Genomic DNA, 24,608 nt, shown 5'->3' with positions numbered 1-24,608 from the left:
ACACACACAGAGAGAGAGAGAGAGAGAGAGAGAGAGAGAGAGAGAGAGAAACAGTGTTGCCAGCCAAAATTCAGACCAGTAAATCATGCTTGAAATATTGAACCAATCTTACGGGCATTCTTCTTTGAGCTGTTTTCCAATGACTCAGATGTACTTATTCCGGAAAGTGGAAGAGTAAATGATGACAAGCTGCCTTCACTCACCTACAAATATCCAACAATTATTTTAGAAGATTTTGGAAATAATAATTCTCCCTAAATACCACTTATTTCAGAATTCAATTCTTTTAGTGCATCTAAAAAGAAATACCATTAAACAACAGTGGCATTTGATAATTTGAAGGAAAACTTAAACATAGTTCCTGATGATCTTTTTTCTTTTGAAGGAATAATTTGCCTAATAACATGAATAAATTGAAGTTAAGAGGGTAAATATGACTGATTTCAACTTACTTAAAATTTTAGATTTTCATAATCTCATTTGTCAATCCTTTATACATTTAAACAACTGATCCAAAAAGACTAGGACTTAAACAAAAACTATACAATTAGAGTCATTTTATGGTAAACTAATGTAACTAAGGAAGTCCAAACATGGTCTTTAAGGAAAGATTGGGGCAAATGTGCTTCTGTCTTCAGAAGAAAAGACTGAGGAAATGACGTGGAAAAACCTTGAATTATTTCAATAACATAATTTATATATGGTAATGAGCATTTACAGTTCACCTATGTGGGTTTTTTCAGTTGAGTATTGAATACTGATTGATACTAGAAGCATCAATTGCTATAAAGTACCTTTAAAATATGGCATCCTGGTAAACTTTACATATATTAGGTGGTAACTTGAGATTATGGAGAAGAAAAATGCTTGAAATCACATTCTTAGAATGGCTTAACCTACTCAAGACTCGCACCTTGCCTCTTTGCCCACTCTCATCTTCTATTCTCCCCTATCTCAAACTCTGCACTCAGTTACTCTGCCATCCTGCCAGAGGGCCAGATATATGTAACATGACCCTGGACAGCACCACCATAGGGTCATTTATGAGCTCTTCTTGGTATGTGGACAGCTACCCACCTGGCTGCTCTGAGAAGGCCTCCTCTCTGAATGGAATGGACCAGCTTTGATTCTTCCAACTTCCAGGGTTACTGTGCCTAGGGAACACTGGGGAGTGTTTTATGGAAATGCTTAAATAAAATTCTATAATCATCTAAAGTAATACATTTCACTCTTCAACAATAAGGTTTTGAAAGGTGTTTTCCATTTGGGATTTCCACAGGTAAGGATATAGCCAATCCTTTTATGAAAAATGCCTTTTAAAACATTAAAACTAATAAAAACTAATAATAACAAGCAGCAACAGCAACCCCTAGTATGTGTCTTGTCACCTCATGATTTATATGGAGATTATTTCTTACCAAATCAAAGAGAAATTGAGAATTGAGCAAATATCTCATGAAACACACTGATTTAGAAAGGCCAAATGAACTGAATAACTCAAGGTTTAAAAAAATAATAAAACTGCCACCACCACCATAACTTATTTTGCCCTTAAGAGAATAGGTACTCATAAATGTGGGCAAATGATCTGTTGCTATATTGTATCTGAGTAGACCTCTTCCACAATACTTAAATAAATAGTGCCATAAATACAAAATAGAAACTGAAGACGATTTCCCTATAGTCCTTAACAAATAAGCTATGCCATAGGCATTCAAGAAATGCTACATAGCCTAATACTGCAGGATGTAGTAGCACCATAAGGTGTTTGAGACCCTGGACTTTTTAGATCAGACACACTGATTTAAATTCATACTGTGCTTTACTAGCTTTGTGACCATAATGGATGTCTAACCTTGATAGAGTTGTTATTCTGCCTTTTTAGAATGTAGAGCATAGTAAGTTGTTGAGAAAAAGTAAGCCATGTAGAGAGCCTATGACAGTGCCTGAGAGCAGGCCTAACGAGGAGGCCCTGACATTGCTATGCTGCTGATGGTCTACCAAGGGAAGCTCGAACATATTGATTATAAATCAAACTTGAATGGTCAAAACTTAACCTGTAATAGTTGTAAATAGTTGATTTTTATTTGTTTTGTTGATTCAGTGGTTTTTTTTTTTTTTGGTTTTTTTTTTTAGCCCCAAACTTATCAAACTCTTCTTTGGACCAACTTGAGTTTTCAGTATACATAAAGTTCACGCATTAATTATTCACTATGCAATGTTATAACTCTTTCATTTACCTATAACAGATCTTTCAAAGTTCAAGGGTTTTGATTATTATAAAAAATTTAAGGTAATCTTTCCATTATAAAAGCAATTAATTCTCATCAAAGAAAAATCTGAAAGCAAAATGAGAAAAAAAGAGGAGGGAAAAGTTAATTCCAACAATCACCTCATAATTGTTAAAAATTTATAAGATTTTATTTTATGTGGTTATATTGATATTGCAGACCACATTTTTGTTTTATATTCAGATTACATTTTTTTGTTAATATAATTGTCATAAAGAGCATTTTAAATAGATGCACGTTTGTCATGCATCTTTGAAATACACATCAAAGTTGATGTAGTTTTTGTCAACTATGTTGCTTCCAATTTTCCTATTATTACAAACAATACTTCAGTGACCTTTATGTGCTTAAAGGTCATATTGTGAGTTATTTGTGTAAGATTTTTAAATGAAGAATTACTAAATCAAAATAACAAACAGCAGCATGAACATTACAGTATACAAATGTTTAAGTTTCTCAACCAAACAGGTGGTTAAAATGTATGGTTTTATTGATATTAAAATTATTTGTTATGAATACTTTCTACTCTGAGATATATCAGTGCTACAGAGCTAGCAATTATTTTTATCTCCAAAGGAAAGTTATTCTTCCTTAAATAATTCTCATAACGTTGTCTTGATGTTTAAAAATCTTCAATAAATGACAGGTTTTAATGTGTGCTTTATTAATGGTTGAATTTATATACACATTCATATTCCTGATCTTATTCAAATCATAGAAGTTAACAATAACAGCCTTGCCTGGAACATCACTCCTTGTCCAGCCACTCAAAATCCCACTATGGCAGAGCTGCCACGGGAGCTCACGGTAACATTGTACCCTAGGCATGGGCACTGATGGAGATGGTTTCCTAGTCAATGTTGAATTATATGTCTCCACATCAAAAAACACACATGAGGTAAAGGAGAACAAAGAGATAAGCATTGCCTTATTACAATTCCTCCCTAGAAACTGGAATATACCCTAATAAGAAGTATGTCTACAGTCCCAAGAACTGTATTTTTAGTGACTATTCTATACTTTACAATTCATTTTTAGAATGACACTAGTTCTGCCTTTTTAGTAGGAAAATGATCCTTCTTGGATTTTCTTTGGAGGAAATCTATTTCATAATGGGAAATGTATTTAAGTTTAGAATGATATGTAGGGATAGGGTCCTTCCAACAATTGGAATAACTCCCAGTGAAAATACTGTCAGGTGAAATTGCATTAAATTACTTTTACTACATAAGGTTGACCCACCCAAACCTGATTTTAAATACCAACTTTAAAATAGTTCAATAGTTTTGAGTCAGAATAGGATTTGGACCCATTACATTCAAATGCTCATAAAGAGTAAAATAATTGTGCTACATTCTTTGTCACATTATTCATCATCCTTCATAAAGATGTCAACATTGCTATGCCAAAACAGGAGTTAAGGAAGAGCTAGAGACAGGAAAAACTAGAAAACATGATCTCCAGAGGTGCCATGGATACCTGCTTCATCTCCTGCAATCCCCACATTGGGCAGTTAAGCCAAGACACTTTTCAAAAAGTACCTCTGTGTCTGAGATGAGTCTTCACTTAAATCATCAGAAGTCATAAAAAATAATCCAGAAACATACAAGAGGTGCAAAGACTGAGACTTTTGTGGTCTGAATGTGTTTCTGTTTCAAGCAAAAATTCACACAATATTCATCTTAAAAAGATCTACTAAAATTTCAGATATTCAGTTCAGGAATCCTACTACCACTAAATACAGAACATACTAAACAGCTGCCACTGAAATATGGTATCTCATATTTTATTTGAGATGACAGAGAGAAGTGATTAATTTAACTACTGTAGCTGAAATTAAAATTCTTTCTTTCTTTTTTTGGCGGGGGGAGGGGTGGTGGTACCAAGGATTGAATTCAGGGGAACTAAACCACTGAGCCACATCCCCATCCCTGTTTTTTGCATTTTATTTAAAGACAGAGTCTCACGGAGTTGATTAGCACCTCACTTTTGCCGAGATTGGCTTTGAACTCATGATCCTCCTGCCTCAGCCTCCCAAACTGCTGGGATTACAGGCAAGCGCCACGATGCCTGGCCTAGATTCTCTTTCTTCTTGCATATTATTATACACCATTATTTTTGGTATTGGATTTATACCTTTAGCAATGCAGCCACAGCTTCCTGGGTGGCATTACGAACGTCTTCTCCATTCACCATTAAGATCTGGTCCCCCTGCATCAGTCTTCCATCAGCATCTGCAATGCCTCCTTTCACAATATCTGACACAAATACTCCAGTATCATTTCTGCAAACCATTTTGAATTTAAACATTATTACTTTTCCTCAACTGAAAATGAAAAGCTAACATTTTTAAAATGAAAAGTTTATGTATATTTTTAAGGTTTTTATTGTTTTGAGCAATAGTGGGGCAAATCAGAACACATTTTGTATCAAATAACAGCATATGTTTTATGATATTTCAGAGACTGAGCAGATCTTTTATAAGAATATTTGTTGTTCATCAATTATATACTGTGAACAGAAGGGGACACTACTCTTCTCATTTTATGGGCCACGCAGCTAGTAAATGGTAAAAACAGGAATAAAGAGTCAGTCCTTGGGTGCTAAATCTATTGTTCTTTCCATACCATTAAGAATCCTTAAATGGATATTGACCTGTGGCTATGAAAATAACTTGCTGTTATCATCAACACTATTAACATTATTGAAAATAAATAACACGAGTATATCTCAAACTAAAACCATTTGTTACTCAAACTTAACTATCATTACTGTATGTATTTTACTTTGAATCATTACAGTTTACTTAGTTATAATATAGATTTTCCAACATGAGCAAACATTATCTTATTCCAATCCTTTCACAGAAAAATAAATAAAAACTGAAGGAAATCCAAAAAATAAAAAATAAAAAAAAAATAAAATTAAATTAAAAAACCCTCCCAAACTTCTCATTAAGATACAAAGGCAACTGTAAATAGAAATGTATAGTGAAAGATTATATCACTTGTTCTTCCAGGGACCTGACCACAAACAAAGCATTACACCTTTTGATTCTAGGTCTCAGATTTTCAGAATTAGGATGTTGGATTAGATAGTCTTTGTATACTCTTGCTAAGGCAAAGAGGATGTGTTGCTGGAAATTTTTATAGTGCCCTGATGACTCCACATTTTGTGGTAGCTTGGTCCCTATAGTGAATGTTAATTTCACAGTGTTTCAGAACAGCTACACAACTGATACTATATTCCCAAAAACAATGCCTAAATTTTCAAACACACTCCTACTGAGATTACAATAATATGACTCTTTCTGTGTATTAAAAAAAAAAAAAAATCATTGGTTGTCTCTGAAAAAACAAACTGGCATAAATGTCCTTTTATTTCTGAATAGAAATGACCCTGCAGAACCGAGTGAGCATTCTGATGTGCCCATTTCCAAAGGATATTCTGACATAGAGGTCACTATTTCATAAATTTTTGACTCTTGGAAAAAAGCTGCTTTGAAACTAGATATCTGAAGCCCGAAGAACAGTGATAGTAATTCAGGGCCAATGCAGACTATAAAATTTCTTTTTACTGAAAGCTAACTTCATTTGTTTAACTATCTGGTATTTTCTGATTCCAATGAGCTTATAATACTAGAAGGAAAAAAGACTTATGGAACTTAATGTTTGGTAATATTACCTATATATAAATATTTTAAAATGTACTCATAAATATTAATCGTGTACACTTACTGATCTGCCCACACCCATCTCCTGCTTCATGCTTTCTGTCCTATGGTGACTGCATGCTCCTGCTCATTCTGACCTTTCTCCCTACATGAGCCTCCAGTCCCTTCAGCAGACTATCATTTAATCACTTTCAGCCTCAGCATGCGCACCTCTCTTCATGGAACTTTTTCCTAATCCACTTCCCTTGGTCCTTTTCTGCTTCCACAGATTCTCCACAAAATGTCTCTATCACTCTTCAACAGACTGATTTGCTATAAGAATATTTTTAATTCTTGTTCACTAGACTATGAATTTTTGAGGTCAGAAACCATGTCTTATTTAACTATGTTCCTCAGAATCTAATGTATTTCCTGGCACACAGCAGACACACAAAAAAACAACAAATGGCTTTTTGTTGAGGACATTTAAAATCCTCCAATATACTGACTTTGGATGTTCAAAACCAGCATCACTGTATGCTTCCACCATGAGCAGGCCAATGACTGCCACCTGCAGAACATGGGCTATTGATAAAATTCTACTGTTGCTATAATCAGTTCCAAAGGCACACCTTTTACCAACAATACTTAATCCCAGGCCTTTCCCTGGCTTCTTCTGAAGCTCGATGGTGAGGGCATCACACACATCCTCCTCTTTGTAGGGGGCCTCATCTCTGTAGAGTGTCAGGCGCACTCTTTGCGGCGTCTGTCTCAGAACGTTGATTGCTTCATCGTGTGTGGCCTTTCTCAAGTCAATGCCATTCACCTGAACAGATATGGGACACTGACCAGGAGGAACCAGGGGAATTAAGTGAAAAAGGGAAGGGAGGCTGGAGGGCAGAGGAGAGAAAGCAAGGATCAAAGAAACATATACCCTCTCACTGACTCTCTCTGTCATATTTGAAGATCAAAAATAAGTAGCTGTACCTCTAAAATCTGATCTCCAGCCCAAAGTCTTCCATCTTTACATGCTGCTCCTTCTTCATAAACTTCATGGATAATAATGGCACCCTAAGGGTCCAAGCACAACACACCCATGGGAATCCAAACACATTGTACTTTCCTGATAGCCATAGGATTATATATTCAGTAGATTCATATGTGAGCCAAAAAGCATCATTCTAGAAAATATGTAATAGCACAATTTTTGCTAAAAGTCTCAAAGAAGCTTATTTTTCTAATTATAGAAAAGTAGAAAAAAATCATAAAACATAAATCATACATGAATATAATAAGGATATAGTACTCTTTCTATCTACAAACAAAAAGACTGAAACAGTGTTTTTGATGTTTAGAAAAATTCGGTCTACAAAGCACCCAGTTTTTCACACTCCTCTCAATATGGGATTGAACCAACCTGGATATTAGTAAAAAGGATATTAAAAAATGTCAAGGACTGGTGAGACATTTCGAAAACTAAAGGTCATAGTAACAAGTAAAACAGAATCTTACTGAGTCAGTATTGATCAATACTCAAAGTAATGGTCCCAGTACCTAATTGAATATTTGCCCTGTAAATAAAAATAACAATGAATGATACATTCTTTTCAGCTTTTATAATTTATTCAATAAACTGTTAGGAATCTTCCTGGAGTATCTTGGAGCTGTCTGGAGGCTGCCTGCATGGCTGAAGCACTCTGGCTGGGCACTTACCAGCAATGTGTCAGAACCCCCAACAATGCTCAGACCCAGCCCTGTTCGCCCTTTGGAAATCTCAATTGTTGTTTCGCAGCCAGGAATAATGGGGCAGGTTGCAGGATCAGAAGCAAAGATTGCTGGCGTTGATGACCTGCTTGTACCTAAAAATAAATTAAAAATAAAATAAAATAAAAATAAAAATGAACTAGAAGGTATGTATGGGAAACTCACCACACAGGTTGCCTTTGTAATGGAGCAGGAAAACAGGTCCAGGACTGGGGGGAAAGGAGACTTCTTCAATTTTGCCTTGAATCATTTAGTTATCTTATATTTAAAAATATCAAATAAACATGACTAATTAATCATTGTTAATTTGGGTGGTGGGTACAAAATTGTTTAATTATTTTAATTATTACTTGCTATTCTATACTTTTTAAATTGCTAGAGACCTAGAAGACACAGAGTACAAAGGAAGAAAAACAGAAAGTTGAATTGAAGCTCCAGTATCACCTAGATATTTTACATTTTACTGGAGCCAAACACACTTTTTATGAAATAAATATCTGTAAAACTTAGAACTGAGATACATGGCAGAGACTTGACAGCAGGTTCAGGGAAGACCACAAAGTGCATCACTAATCTTAGTCATGGTTCCTGTTCTTTTTACTTTTCTGTTTCCCTCTTCTTCTCCTAAGTATCTGTTCTTATGGAATCAATTCTGAATACATATGCACATATGCACACAAATACACATAATTATTTGCAGTGTTCCTCCTGGTGTCTCAGTTGGTGTATAAACTCTGATATAAAATCCTAAAGCAGATAGGTCAGAACTGAACAAATAATACAGTATAAAAAAACAAGAAGAATATAATTCCACACCTTACTTTATAAGTCTTCATATTGTATCATATGTTTTATGATACAACAAAGAGCACACAGCAAATAGCATGTTTGGGGAAAGCAAGGACACTTCACAGAGTAGCGTATGCTTCAGGCAAGATGTTCTCTTTTTAGGAAATCAGAAACAGACTATTTTCTTGTTTCTGAAATGGTACGAACAGGTGTAAGATATTTTCTTTTATGTTAAGTTTTCATTTAGAACTTCATATTTTTATAGACAATGCTATTTAGGGACCAACATAAAACCGAAAAAATGAGAAAATTTCCATAAAGTCTTTTAACACTTCAGCAAATTACCCAGAATTACTTTCTAAATATAGGATTACTTTCATTAGAGATGTATTACTTTAAGACTTTTTTGTCCAACCATATTATGAATGTTTTAAACTAGCATTTCCTTAAAAACCTGTCAGAACTGAATATTTCAGTTTGTAGGCTACTCCCCCAAGGTGGAGAAAAAAACCAATGTCTTTAAATCATTTTTAAAAATTTTGGTGCTGCAGAGCTTGAAATGATTCTATTACAATCCCAGTATAATTTTTCAAAAAAATAACTAAAGGAGTAATTTCCCTCTATATACTAGACTGGCAGTTTAATGATACACCAAAGTCTCATTCATGGTCCACATATATCTATTTCATCTACTTTGACGTGATCGTCTAATACACACCAGCCACAAAACTCAGATTTACTATGCATATGGTAATAACTAGCATTTTTAAGTGTCTTGTTAGTGGCAGTGTTGATCCTATCTGTGCAACTGGAACTCTGAATAGCCACTCTACAGATAAATGAGACTTAGAGAAGTTAAATTACTTTCCCAGTATATATAAAAAAAGAATCTAGAAAATGATATTTCTAATACATTAGTTAGATATTTGGACTCACAAATACCTTCAGCAAGAGATTTTTAGAGAACAAATAAGAGGACCACTCCCTTGTTTTAGAGAAGAAACTGACAGAGGCGTAAGTGGGAGGGTGGGTTTCCTAAGGTACCAGGGCTGATTAGGGTGCAGGACACACATCCATCTCCTGCCTAACAGTCCAGGACTCTTCCTTTGATAGCCCCTCTCTTTAACCACCCTCTCACTGAAGGGCTCCCCTAACACCATTAAACAGTGAGATACAGGCAGGCAGCTCATTCTCAGGCAAGGACTCTCCACAGAGTTTGCTGCATGTACAGGTGTAGAAATCAGCACTTACTTCGGATGGATTCAGATTCCAGTTCAGGGGAGCCAGACTGTGGGGCCACAAGAGACTGAGACTTTTTTTCTCCATTGGCTGCACTGGCTGATGGAGAAACAGACTGGAAATCCGGATTTTCAGCATGAATGGTCAGTTTTACTGTTGTTTTTGCTGTCTTCAGAAGGCCAATAAACTGCCAGGGTATTGGTGTGGAGGAAAAACAAAATTCAAAAACAAATTAGCAGACTTATACAAATGCAAATCACCATTATTACTGGAAACTAATTCTATCTTTGAGAGAAGAGACAGAAGCAAATGATTCCTTGTCAGGATTTGAGATGTTAAGAAAGAAATGGTTCTAGTTTTTCTCTGCTTTCTCCAAATGCCTAATATTGATTAAAGCCATGGTTAATTTCCACTTTTAGTTCTGATCAGATTTCTTCCTTATGTAAGTAGAGGGCTTTTCAACTTACATTTCAATCACTTATCCATTATTTTAATCCCTACAACCTTAAAAGACATATGGACTATTTAACCCAGTTCCTGATTCTACAGAGAATCTACAATAGCTTACACATGCACTTATAATAAAATGTTAAAAGGATAGGAAAACCATGGATCAGAAAAATCAAGAAAAATGGAAAGTAAAAATGTAAATTTATGGGTCAAAGGATACAACCTACACAACTATTAAAACTGAATTTTAAAAAAAATGATTTTAAGCTTCTTGTTGGTCAATGTAGAAATGGAAATAGTCAGTTACATGGTTCTCCTTCACTGTAAGGAAGGAAAAAGACCACATCTCAGGGTAAACAAAGCATTTCTTCTAGCACTTATACCCAAATGCCCTCAAAGGAGACTCCAAGTAAGTATTACAATCACTTTTGAAGAGAAAATTTGGGTACAAAGTACTGTTCAACCCTAATAACAGCAATATGCTTAATAGCTGAGTTTTAAAGTCTGTTTATAAAGCAATTTGTATAGTAGATGTTTTGGAAAGTAAACGTGCATGAGAAAATGATTCCTTTGGCCCTAATGAGAAGTGAGTCATTATATAGGAGTTTCAAGTTTCCCTAAGGAAAAAACAGATATACCATTTATAAAAAATGCCCTGTGAATACTGAATTAGTGATCAGGCAATAGTGAACATCTTAAAATCAACTTGTTTCAACAGAAAATAGAAATTAAAGACCTTTAGGGAAACTCTTCTTTTCCTTATTTTATTGTTGAAAAATACCTTTTCAACAGGATAGCCAACAACAACTTCATCATCTACAGCCAAGATCTGATCTCCAACTTTGAGTCGTCCATCCTAAATGGAAATGTGAAAGATTCTGAATGATTTTCCAAAAGTAATTCCCTCTTCTGCCACTTTATGACAGAGAAAGGTAAAAAGCCTGACCTTGGCCGCTACTCCGTGCTCTGTTAAACTCTTTACGATGACTCCACTGAGTGTATCCTCTTCACTGATAGCAATGCCCAAACCACCTTGATCCTAGAAGAAAAATGAAAATGCAGGAGACTTCAAACAGATTAATCTTATACAAGTAGAAAGAAAGTATGTATCTATAACAACTAAACATAATCTTCCACCAAGGGTTAAAAAAGCAATTAAAACTCTTACTGAAGTCTACAGTTAGAAATCTATTCTATTCTTTTTTTTTTTTTGAAAGCAAACTTTGAAATGGGAAAAGAAAATTCTCCTCTACCAAATAGTCAAGTGATTTCATTCCTCTCCTATGTCCAACATTTTTAGAAACTTTAGAAAAATATCCAGAGGGCAGAAATGCATTCCATAATTTAAACCAAAACATTCAACACTTACAAATTTAGTCTTGTGTAACTGGTAACTGGCTGACTGAATAAATCACTCAAAACCAACCAAAGTACCCTTGCTTCCTCTCTTTCTCCTCCGGATCTGAGAAGTAACAACCAAGTCTGGCTCCTTCACTCTTTTCTGTCACCTTTCTTTCTTTGGAAGACAGATGCAATTAGTGCTGTGTGCTCTGTTCTTTTTTGGGTGGAACACCCAGAATTGTTTCTCCAGAGGAGTTTTGATTTGGTGCAGAGAGATAACACCTCTGAGTCCAAAGACATGCCCTGAAAACCTGCCAAGGCTGGAGAGTTGCACCTACTTGGTCTATATTTTCCACATTTTCTTTTATCAAAACCAAATGTTCAATAATAGTGGCCTTTACCTTTCTTTAATGTTTACTTTAATAAAATTAAAACAGAGTTTTGAATTTTCATTCTGGCCAAAGCTAGTAACCTTTTGCATTATAGTTTTCATCCAGGAAAAATTCATGAAAAGTAAAACAGAGAAAAAGGAACTTGTGATGGTTTATCTGAAATATACACACAAGGGCCCCACTTGCTTTCAGAGACATTTATGGTCATGACTAGAACATCAAGGTAAGGTTTCACCATCATTTTAAATATGATTGACATTGTAGTTTTTCTGAGGTAGACTGTTAATGTTGGATGAGTTTCAGACTGTCACAAGCATCCCTCTCCACCACTTCCCTCCAGACAACTAGTCGCATATGTAAGGTAGAAGAAGACCACTTCAGCTTCTAATTTACCTTCTGCCTAGTTGCAGAAATTTGGATATGCCACTTTACATCTTTAACCCTCAATTTTCTCACACAGAAAAAGTCTAAATGTTCTCACTGAAAAAAATAAAATAATAATAGTAACTGCCACTTAGCTAAAAAAGTACTTTATTGGTACAGTAGGCACTGGTACTTCAAAGGGGTCTAATATCCATTCCCATCTTACCCTTGTGTAAAAGCTAACAGATCTTCATTAGAATACTCAGTCCAGCCACCCACCCCCACCATCCCTGACAAGTGTCTCCCTGCCACCCTTCTCCCCTTTCTTGCACACTTCCATCTTTCCTCTCCTCACTCCATTTCTCCTTCTCCTTACTTCAGGTGGTGGTTTTACAACTTGAACAGAAATTCTTTGATACTCCTCCCTTTAAGACAGTGAGCCTAAAAGTGGGGCTGGATTTAATGACTCTAACAAAGAGAACAGAGCAGAAGTAATGGAGTAAAATTTCACACAAAGGTTCAAAGAGGCACCAGGGCTTGCTCCTTGCTTTTCTCTTAGATTGCTTGTCTTGCATAAGACCCGCTGCCACTTCATGAAGATATCTAAGCAACCACCATTGTGTTATTCAGCTTTTTGTCACTGGGGCCAAAATACATGACAAGCACAACTTGGAGAAGGAAAAGTTTATTTTGAGGTCACAATGTCAGAGGTTTCGGTTCATGGGTGGCCAACTCCACTGCTCTGAGCCCACAGTGAGGCACAGCCTCATGGCAGAAGAGTATGGCAGAGGAAAGCAGCTCAGGACATGGTGGCCAAGAAGCAGAGAGAGGACCAGACCACAGGAAAGATGAACCATTCCAGGACACACCTCCCAGTGACCTACGTCCTCCAGCCATGCCCCATCTGCCTACAGTAACCACCAGGTTGGTCCAATTAGTCCATTCAAACCAGAAGCGACTGATTATGCTATGGCTCTCATAATTTAATCATTTCAACTCTGAATATGCCTGCCTCAACACAGGAGATTTTGAAGGATACTCAAACTATAACATCCATGAAGAGAAGATAAAACCTCTTGCCAACAGACATTCAAGGAAATCACGATGGAAGTGATGTATATACAGTCCCAAACCTTCAGACCACTGCAGTGCTACCTGGCAATCACACAATAAATTCTGACCCAGAAAATGAGTTTAACTGTTCCCAAATTGTGGACTCACAGAAACTGTGAGACAGCAAGTGACTGTTGTTTAAAGTTTAAGTTCTATACTAATTCGTTTAGTAGGAAGTGTAAGTAGCTCCAAGGACAGTGTTTGAATGACTTAAATTGATTATATAATTTTATTCCCATGGCCACAGTCCCTGGTGAAGAGTAAACATGAACTGAACTGGTTCATTTAGGATGAAACTTGTGTCTTTTGCTCAGAATACTGGAGTAGCCATTATCTTCCCATTTGCCCAACCATATATAAAGAGGTTTGTACACATTCCCAACTGTTGTTCGCAGTCATACTAACATTATAAGGAAGACTGACCTCCGTACCAAGCTGGTACTGTGCATGGCTGTGCAGAGAGAGAGAGAGAAATAACTGGCCTTGACATACTGAGCCCAGGACCAACTACCCCTGAAGACTGCTGATCAATTACCTGAGTCCATAAATTCTGTTCTTTGATTAAGACTGATGGAGAGAGGGGTTGGAGTTGTGACTCAGTGGTAGAGCACTTGCCTAGCATGTGTTTGACATTGGATTTGATTCTGAGCACCACGTATAAATAAATGAATAAAATAAAGGTCCATCAACATATAAAGAAATATTTTTTTTAAAAAATGACTGATGGAGAGAGCTTTTGTGGTTATTGTTTTTATTTGTAGCAGAAGGAGTCCTAAAAGGAACAGTAAGTCACACATCTGCATGAATATTATGCCCCAACCCAACTTAGTAAACTACAAAAATAATTAAGCATATAGATATCCACAAATTTACTGGTGTCAGAAAAAAAATACATAACAGAGGATTATAGGGGATGAGTATGCAATTTCTTAAATACCTGCTTAACTTTTCACATATTTTTTCCAGAACAGGGTGTCTGTATGTGTACGTGTGTGTGTGTGTATACACACAAATACATAAGCACATATATTCCTTAGCAATAAAAGACCTGAGATAAAAGTTCTGAGCTAATTATTAAAATACTATCCTATGTGCATATATGATTACATGACCAATGGAATTCTACATCAGGTACAATCAGAAGAATGAGAAGTTATACTCAATACATGTATAATATGTTAAAATACATTCTACAGTCTTATGTAATAAGAACAAATAAAATAATAAAAAATACTACCATAGTATGTTTATTAAAAAAACGTATAAACAGCTAGAAAAGAATTAAAACAAGAATTAAATGTGAGATTAAGTTAAACTATTGTTATTATTAGGAGGATTATTTGGAAGGTGAAAGATTTGCTAAAATACAGAAGATAAACAATGGTATTTGAAGGTTTTCACCACACACACAAAATGTATGAATATGAAAAAATTTCTGACAATCATAGAAGGTTATTACCTCTTTTGATGTACTTTTCTGGGGTAAATTATTATAAAAATAAGTCTTTAATAAAAAACATTTTCTGATAAATTGAATTAGCATCTCACTCAGTTACTGAGGATTTAGATTATATATATGAGAACTTTCTGCTTATACTTCCATTTTCGCATTTTAAAAAAGTAAAAGATAATAAACTTGTTGAGAGAATTTCTAAAACAGAACTAGAAATGACAATTACTAAAACTGCCAGTTTAAGATAATGCAAATATCTTCTCTTCCCGACTCCTGATCTCAGCATTTCTTCCCTTATGCAAGAGTGGCATTCATTCATTCTTCACTACCACACCCCCCATGGCTGTGCTTACTCAGTGTGAGCTATGTACACAACAACGCACACCGTTTGGCAGAGAAAGTATGAAAATTTCTTCTCTCAATATGTGTACATTTGAGATGTACATAAAAGACACCACATGGAAGCATTCCACAAGAGACCTGCTCTTGGGTCATACAAAATTAAGTGACAAATACGCAAAGACATTAATCATGAGCATTATATATAATTATGTATCAGAATATTGAAGATTTATTTAAAAAAGAGAGGTGAGACTTAAGCTGGTCTCAGTAAAGGTAGGATTTAGATAAGGCGAAAGAAAGCAGAAGGACAGTCCAAATTATATAAGCAAAAGCAAATAAGAATAAATTCTTAAAATATTCTCTATGACTTCATTTAAATCAGTTTGACTTATGTAGAGGATACCTACATGGAATCCTCAGGGTATATGGGGCAAAACTACAAATTGAAATGGGTAAAAAGTGAGATTTGGAGGTAGAATAACAGAGTTTTAAGTTCTAACTCTACAACTTGTAGTTAAGGGCATCACTAAGGGTAGGGAAATAACAGCAATCTCACAGGGTCACAAAGAAGTAAGTAACAATGAACAAATGTGACATTACCACTCAAGTATGTTTTCAAATAATTAAACATTAAAACTATACAGGATAGCACATATGACAAAGAATTTCAGATGAAGCATGTGTGTTAGAAAGCTGGTTAAGTCTCCCATCTTTGCTTAACTGAGTTTTATTTCCATGTCATTTCATAATAAAGTTAAAAAGTTCAGGCTTTTTAGATTTGTCACTTGACATCATTTTTAGCAATGCCTCCTCAAAGGAAGTATTCAAGGACACATTCTGTGGGGTACTCAGAACCTTAAGGTTCAAAAAAAAATTAATGAAAATAATTATAATAGCTTGCATGGTGGTAAATGCTTTACATCTTTAATTTTTTCACTTAATACTTACAACAGTATCCCTAATATAAACATATTGTTTTCTTCATCTTATAGATAAGTAAGGCACAAAGAAGTTAAATGGCTTGCATATAGCCCAGAGAGTTTAAATAACTCCAAAGTCCACACTTTAAATAATTAAAATCATGATTAACTGCTTCTGTGTAGCTGATTTTTTAAAAGTCTTGAATATTCCCCTTACTTACTTTGGCTTCTATCAATAAATATTCCAGTTACCTGAAACTTGAATGTATCTGAAATCGATATATAAATGGAAGACTTCTGTGGACAATGCAATGTTTTCAAAGGTCTTGGATTCTTCAATAGACAACAACTAATTCAGAAAGGCAAGTAAATGCACATCATCAATAGACACCCATGAAAGCATCATCAACATGAGGCTAAAGGCAGAGACCACGTTTTATGTTGTGCAATGAAGGATTCTTGCTCATTACCTCATCCAATCTCACAATAACTTGATGATATGGGCAGCTCCATTTACTGAAGAAGAAAGTGAGGACCAATGTGAGTAAGTGATTTATCTGAGATCAAGTAAGATGTGAGAGGATTTCTGACAGATTAGATTTCTCTCTATCCCACTGCTAAATGCCAGGCCAAAGAATTTCAGTTTAACAGTTTGACAATGACTGTTACTGGAAGGTTCTGAGCAGAGGACTGAAATAATATGAATATGTATGGAATACTTCACACAGGTGGTCTAATGCAGAAAAAAGCATCAGAGAAAACCAGTGTTAAGAAGCAATGAGACATCTCTTGGCCATCTGATTCTTTCTTAATAATGATAATAGTAAAAATAATAATAAAAGGCAATATTTATACATGTGTGTCAGGGTTTAGACACTATACGTAAATATGTACATATTTAATTTTCACTATATATTTAATTCCCAAGATAACTCTATAGGGTAAATACAATTATTATTCCTATTTTGGAAAGGAGAAACCATGTACAGGCTAAAAAATATGAATTAGGTCATAGTTTCACTGTGAATCCAGGACTCTGACCCAGGTGATCTGGCTTTATGTCTGTGCTCCCAACCCCCCAATAGTGTTCTGCTCCTTATTCATCTAATAAGTTCACTCCACCATACTTCCTGTGTACTCATTATATAACAGGATATACTAAGCTTTAGGTGAGTAAATTAGAAGCAATGCCATGAAAGAATATATGTAAAAAATTATCTTATTTTAGAATTTTTGAGATAAGCATAAAGCAAAATTGGAAAATCATTCATTATAAATAATTCAGCATACATTCAAATGTTTCATAATTAGCAATAGGTAAGTTATTGCATTAAAGTAAATACCATAAACTATACTATAAACTCATGACTCCAGAATTTCAGGATTTAAAAAAAAACTAAGCCCTGATATTGGTATGAGACTGGAAAAAATCCCCCTTCAATGGCAACAGAATGAGGAATTCATATTGCAGTGTATAGAGAAAGGACAGAGGCTTTAATGACATCTGTTCTTTTTCCTGTAAATAAAACAAAATAATCCACAATAAAAAATTTCCTTATATATTTATTATAAGATGAGAGTAAGCCATTTTTGTTCTGGGTTACCTCATTTAAAAAACAAAACCAAATCAATGTAGTCATAGTATTTTTCAAACAGAATCTGATCAGGTGCCATGGATTGTGCTATTTTATAAGGAACTTATTTAATCTTTACAATGACCTAAGATAAAGGCACTATTATCATCAACTTCAAGGGAAGGAAACTGAGGCAAAGAAAGATCATAAATGTGCTAAGTACATACCTAATGAAGCAAGGATTCAACTCAGAGAGAATGAATCCGAAGCCCAGGCTCTGGGCATCATGCCACAGTGACGCACGGCAGGAAAGCAGTATATGTACCGCTCCACTGCTTTCTGGAAGTAGCGTTTCCTGTAAACATCCTCCTGCTTTCCTAGTCTGCCTCCTTCTTCACTCCTCTCTTCCCTAAGTGCTTCATTGCTCTTTCTACTTATACTCTAGTTCACCCACTGCCCATTTGCTTTCCAGCCTAAGCCTGTAGCTCCTGAAAGCATTCATAAGTTTTGGCTCAACAAACCTCTTTTGAAAAGTAGACATTTGAACCTAGCCATTGAACCATTTGAAAGCAAATACTTTACTGATGCCTATCAGCACAAATTCTTCCTATTTGAGCTTTCAAGTTTTAGGAAGGACAAGTACTATATAACTTCTATTTCTTCATTTTATTTTCCCCCTAGTAGAACCTTGGTAAATGAATCAAAGAGGGATGGTGAATTTCACACCTTGGAATAAACAAAGACAAGAAAGCTGGGCTCCTGCTAAAGTACTAATAAACATAATGGTTCTCAAACTTTATTGTGTATTAGAATCACCATAAGGGATTATTAAAACACATAAGACTTCTGGCCCACCCCTAGTGTTTCTCATTCAGCAAGGAGTTTGGGTGGGCCCAAGTGATGCTGATGCTGCTGGTCTGGAGACCACACTTTTGAGAACCAGTGAATTGGTGATCACACCATTTCATTCCCATTCAAAGCAGATTTACCTTGGGAAGCTCCAGATGGTGCACATTTTTAAATGAACTGAGGTCCACAACTGTATCAGAAATAGCAACATTTGGTTCCACCTGACAGGAAAAGAAATGGCAAAAAAGGCAACTACATGTTAGGTATTTCTGTTTGTTTAAATATAAGGGCCCTTATCAAAATTATTTCATATATTATAATTCATTATTACTATTTTAACATCTTATATAATTTGTGAACATTACATTCTCTTTTAATACTTAGGAGATGTAACTGGACAGCAACTGTTTTGGCATACAAAATGACTGCATGGCTTGTGAGTTTTCCTGAATTGACTTCATAATGAAATCTAACATTAGCCCAGTCATTCCAAGTGGAACTCAGAGATACACAGAGTACTAGCTGTGCACCACTCAGTATTCTTTCTGTCTTAGTTATCAAGTAAATTTAGATATTATTAAATGTTTTACCTGAAAATTACTGAAACACTCCTTTTTCTTAAGGACATATTTAGTACAATTAATATGAAAATTAAAATTTCTCCTCTACAACCTACCCACCTTAAATAACTCAGTTCAACACTGAAAGCAGCTAAAACATATCATTTATCCTACATACAAATAAGACCCCTGGTTATGTGTTCATTCAGAGAAAAGTGTTTCTGTTCCTACAGCTTCCCCCACTGATAATTCCCAAGGTTCCTTCAATTTTTAGCTTTTCACTTTCTATTACCTCCTTTTATTCATTTTACACCTATATTCCAAACTTTTCCAAATCAAAACAAAACTACCACCAAAAACCTCTTTTAATACTATGTCACCTTCCAGTCACTGCCCGCTCTCCTTAATATCGTAGCCACCATTTGCTATTCCCTTTCTTCACTGCTTCCCAATAATCTCCTACTTAGCAAATCCAAGGCACTTTCTTTCACCATGTTCTTACTGGGTGCCTCTGCAGCATCTAAGGTTTTGGAATGTATCCTTCTCCTTGAAACCTGCCTCCTTAGTGTAACATTCCCTTCTGGTTCTTCCTCCTTCTCCCTGATCTCCCTGTTTAGTTTTTCTCCTTTGTGTTCATATTACATGAGCACGCCCTTGGCCTTCTGTACTCTAATGTTCTCCATAGGCAAGTGCTTCAGTTCACCTCATCCACAAATACCAAATTTCTATCTATGGGAATTTATCTGTAAACCCTAGACCAATGTCCCAAGGTACTCTTCAACCAGACTTCCCAACAGGCACTGCATGCTTCAGCTGCTTCCAATAGAATGTGGTCTAGTTTGGCAAAGTTTCATTCATTTTCTATTTTTTTACAGTTCAAGTCTCTACACATCACCAAGTCAGATATCTGGATGCCTTGCACATCCTGTCTTTCATTCACCAACATATACCCAGTCCAATGAGGCAGATTACTCAAAAAATATTTGTTGAATAACTATTCAGTTGCTTTTTTTCCTCAAGGAAAACATTTACTTGGGGATGAAGTACTATCAGTATGGGTCTGATATAACTATTCCTATTTTTTTTTTTGCCTTAACTCAGAACCTTGATATCCTTCTCCAGAATTAATCCAACTTTTTTTTTTTAATCTTCTCAAACAACTTCTCTATCCTGAAACCTGTGATAATCTCACATTATTGCCAGAGAAGTTTTTAAAAGTACAATATTTCTTTGAGTTCTACACATTCTCACAAGGTTGAGCTACAGTAGTCTGTCAGGATGCTCAGCACCATCATGCCCTGTGTCCTTTATCAGTGTTCTTTTCTCACCACTCCCCATTCTCTGCCTTACACTGCTCAGTAATGCTCTGCAGTTTTCAATTTCTGGCATCAATCAGAGCTTACATGCCATTCCTTACTTTATGCCCTCTGTCTGCAATTTGTTTGCACCCAAATCTTGCAACATACACTTCAAGAGTAACTCCTCTATAAAGTTTTATTCTCACTCTCTTCCTAGAAGCAGAACTGACACCTCTTCTCTTGCTATCACTACTGCCTATGCAGATTCCACAGATAGCCTTCGCATGAGTAGTATGCTTATTTACATGAGTATTCACACATACTAAACCATGAACATATGTACTAGAATACAATTTACACATAAACTCATTGTATGAAGCTATAAAGTATTTATCTTTGATACTGCAAAACAGTTTCTATTAATTATAAGCTGAATTAATAAGAGGGTATATCAATCAAATCTTTCCAGAGAAACAAACACAAGTTTCAAATACCTCCTTATTTTGAAGATTCTCTGAAGTAGAAGGCAAAGATTCTACTGTATTTCCAGGACATACAGCCATCTGACTCACTGCATCTTTATTTCTGAAAGAAAAAAAGCATCAGACTACTATCTCATAACGATATTATTTCCATTTTCTTACTTGAAGTCAGATTATTAGGAAAAATTCTCTAACCCAAAAGACTTGGAACTATAACACTCAAATATTATATAAATGTTTTACTTTCATTCAGAAGAACTCAGAATTGAAATTCTAACAAAAAAAAATGTTAAGTAAACTAGCAAAAACACAATGCTTACCTGATAAAAATTATTTTTACTTTAGAAGGGGCACATTTAATTATTGATGAGGCATTTTGATGACTTCTTCCATATAAAATTTGACCATTGATCTATGAAAAATAAGTATCATTAGTTAAGTCTCAAATTTTAATTTCATACGTTTTTATCATCTTATCTAGCTAATAAAAAGCACGTTTCTTTTTACATGTTGTTTTCCTCCACAGAATATACACATGACTTTGGATGGTGAATAAAGAAAAGCTCATGGTTAAAGTCAACATTAAAGTAATATGCATGAAATTTGATATCCATGGATTGCTGGTAGACCCACCATTCAGAACAACTGAAGGAGAGTAGACAGCCAACTCCTGGCAGGCACTGGGATTCCAACATGCTTTACAAAGCAAGGGCCCTGTGACCTGCAAAGACCATTCTGGGAAGGCTACCCACTGTCACATGTTCCAGTTGGTCCCTGGAATCAAGACCTGGGAATAGGCCCCTGGGAAAAGCAAAGCTAGAGAGACTCAGGATATTGGCTGCAGATGGTACCTAAGCTTCTCATCATCTGGTTGTTTATCTAGTGCTGCATGAGCTTCCTAAGCCAACAGGGAAACACACTAGGCACAGGGAAGTGTAGAAAGGCTGTATGAAGACACCTGGGTCCTGTCTTCGGCAGCAAAGGCAAACAACATAAGCAAATAAAATTCTAAATGCTATCAAGTACGGTCCACAAATTTGTTTGACAGGCTGAGTTACTGCTTTCATTCTTTAGCCTTAACCTTGGCCCCTGCTTCATCTCACCCCATCACTTCTCCCGTTAGGGATTCAACTTCCAGAAGGTCCAGTGGGTCAGTGTCATTACTGGGGAATGACTGGTTATTTGGCTTTTCAAAATCTCCTAATAAAAAGGCAGCACACACACACACACACACAAAAAAAAAAATATTTTTGAAGTGTGATTTTTATTACTGTCTTGGGGCAAAGATTGTTTCTGGTGCTACACAGTCATGACCTTTTAATAGAAGTTAATGGGAACACAGACTCTACTGAGTAAAGATTTGGCTTACAGCCAGGTTTGCTGCACTGCATCTATTTTATTAGGCCACTGATAGTTTTCTCAGTCACCATATTAGGTCTGGGTGATTTTATGAAAACAGAAGATTACATTGCTTTGATACAGCAAGAGTAAATTCAAAGTTGTCTACTAGAACTTACCTCTAGAAGTTCATCTGCAATCTGTAGTCGACCATCTCTTCCTGCTGCTCCATTTGGATCAATTCCCACTATAAAGACACTCATTCTGGTTCGGTCTTTGTTTCCAGCAAGACTTAGACCCAAACCGCTACGACCTTTCTCCAGTTCAATCATATGGAGTTCGCCTATTAGGGTTCCATAACGCTCTCTGATATTTTCTGCATACAACAACATATGTATTTAAAGTTAATTACATAATTCATAGTAATGCTTTACTATGGAAGGTTATTTACTTTCATCTCAAGAAGGAATTATTTGAATCAAAATGTAATCGTTGGCAGTTAAAAGCTAAATAGATGGACTGCTTGGGCATCAGAACTGGTTTCCTGGAGTATCCAAACTCTGAAGAATTTATTTGCATGGAGAGTACAAAGAGCATAACGTTTGATTAATCAGTTCACCTCAGGCCCAAGAGAAATGATTCACATTTACAAACTCTCAAAAACCACAATTAAACTAAAAATTTACTTTATTATTGGGAGAGCTGAAAAGAACTAAGATATCGAGAACAATTGTGCTGACTTATCAGTGGGAGCTTCTCTTCCATAGGAAAATCTACACAGTATATTACATCATGTTGGGCAGCTGCTCAGTGCAGGCAGTTGTTTGATGCATACAGTTATTCAGTGCATACAACCAGAGTGAAGGAAATGGTTTTTCTTAATACACAGAGCTATCAGGTCAGGACAAACACAAATTGACCAGCCCTGAGACATAGGTCCTAATTAGGTGAGACCATTTATATCTCCCACTCTACATCTTTAAGAGGTGGACTTTATTATCTGCCCCCTTTAATCTGAGAGGGCAGGACCACACTTAGGTGCTGCAATCCACGGGTCCAGATGATTGACCAGTCAGTAGCCAGTACTAACAGCCAGATGTGCAAGTGAGTCCTCTTGGAAGTCCAACCCAGCAGAGCCCAGTCAACCTCCACACCATAGATTAATAATACATTTTTGTTTAAGTCATTAAGTTTTAGAGTGGTGTGAAAATGGAAAACTGAAACATTCTGGTTCATATTTTCCTCTCAGTAAATTTTGGTACTGGTACTATAGCTTTCTTAACAGGAATTATTAGATTTTTTTTTTAATGAAACTTTTTAACACAATGACATATTCATAACTTTTGGATACACATTTCATCTTTCGCTGCGAAATTTATTTTGTTAAAAAACAGACATACCCCCTGGTTCCTAATACTGACTTTGGAAAAATACTTACCAAATGTCCAAAGTTTTTTTTTGTTTGTTTTGTTTTTTTTATTTGGTACCAGAGATTGAACTCAGGGGCACTCAACCACTAAGCCATATCCTCTGCCCTATTTTGTATTTTATTTAGAGACAGGTCTCACTGAGTTGCTTAACACCTTGTCATTGCTGGGGCTGGCTTTTTCGAGATCCTTCTACCTCAGCCTCCTGAGCCACTGGGATTACAGAGCCACTGGATTACAGGTGTTTCCCATGGCACCTGGCCTCAAATGTCCAAAGTTTTGGTCTCAACAATTATAATATGTTGCCAACATAGTACAGAAAATATCTGAAGTTAATATGATATCAACAGCTGCCAGATTTTACAATGAGGACTCTGAGGCCTAGACAGGTATGATGCTAGTTCAAGACAATTCGATGGGCTGATCCAGCACGTCCTGTCCTCATTAATTCTCATATGAGAAGCCAAAGGGGCCTTATCAGGGATGAACATTTAAAGGAAGGGAAGAACATGACTTCATGCCTCAGGAATATATGTTGTATTCAAGAACTGCAGTGTGTATCATAAAGTTGAAACATACTTATTCATACAAGGCCGTAAGCCTTCAGAAACACAAAGTTTTTAATTCCTCATAATTAAATGCATCACAAATGACAACTTACTCCAGCTATAACCAAACTCATCCTCTTTGTCCACATCTTCTGAGATGTTGCTTGCAGATGACTGTGCATAATCACTGCCCATTTCTGCAAATGCTGAAGGAGAGGGTGGAGGAGCTTCACACAATGGAGCCTTCTCTGGCTCTGGCTCTGACTGACTGGGTGCCTGTGGGAACAAGAAAAATGCAGTCTGTATGGACAGTCTAAGGAAGAAAACCTTAAGGAAAAGAAATAAGAGTATAATGTCAAAACAAAAATGGCCTTCAAATCTCCACTAAACAATAGAAAATTCAAATATACATATATGAAATGT

At 35.9% G+C, this 24,608-nt stretch overlaps 1 protein-coding gene across 11 annotated transcripts in view; it reads right to left on the bottom strand.

Annotated features, from left to right (window-relative positions):
• Positions 1–24,608, bottom strand: part of Mpdz (multiple PDZ domain crumbs cell polarity complex component) — a 167,735-nt gene that overhangs the window by 7,684 nt on the left and 135,443 nt on the right. For 7 of the 11 annotated variants that reach the window (XM_047523911.1, XM_047523901.1, XM_047523906.1 and 4 more), the window contains 14 exons: positions 24,299–24,461; positions 22,390–22,586; positions 21,193–21,284; positions 20,885–20,975; positions 18,673–18,753; positions 11,132–11,224; positions 10,967–11,041; positions 9,748–9,922; positions 7,657–7,802; positions 6,931–7,014; positions 6,576–6,769; positions 4,428–4,575; positions 1,078–1,164; positions 113–203 (listed from right to left, as the gene is read on the bottom strand). In XM_047523911.1, the coding sequence (XP_047379867.1) occupies positions 113–203; positions 1,078–1,164; positions 4,428–4,575; positions 6,576–6,769; positions 6,931–7,014; positions 7,657–7,802; positions 9,748–9,922; positions 10,967–11,041; positions 11,132–11,224; positions 18,673–18,753; positions 20,885–20,975; positions 21,193–21,284; positions 22,390–22,586; positions 24,299–24,461 (1,717 nt within the window). The remainder of the gene's footprint in view (positions 1–112; positions 204–1,077; positions 1,165–4,427; positions 4,576–6,575; positions 6,770–6,930; positions 7,015–7,656; positions 7,803–9,747; positions 9,923–10,966; positions 11,042–11,131; positions 11,225–18,672; positions 18,754–20,884; positions 20,976–21,192; positions 21,285–22,389; positions 22,587–24,298; positions 24,462–24,608) is intronic. The other 4 variants (XM_047523905.1, XM_047523908.1, XM_047523912.1 and 1 more) reach the window with 2 other exon arrangements.

Source organism: Sciurus carolinensis, chromosome 14 (assembly GCF_902686445.1).
Source record: "Sciurus carolinensis chromosome 14, mSciCar1.2, whole genome shotgun sequence".
NCBI lineage: Eukaryota > Metazoa > Chordata > Mammalia > Rodentia > Sciuridae > Sciurus > Sciurus carolinensis.
Note: the sequence above shows the minus strand (reverse complement) of the source record. Positions and strands in the feature narration are given on the sequence as shown.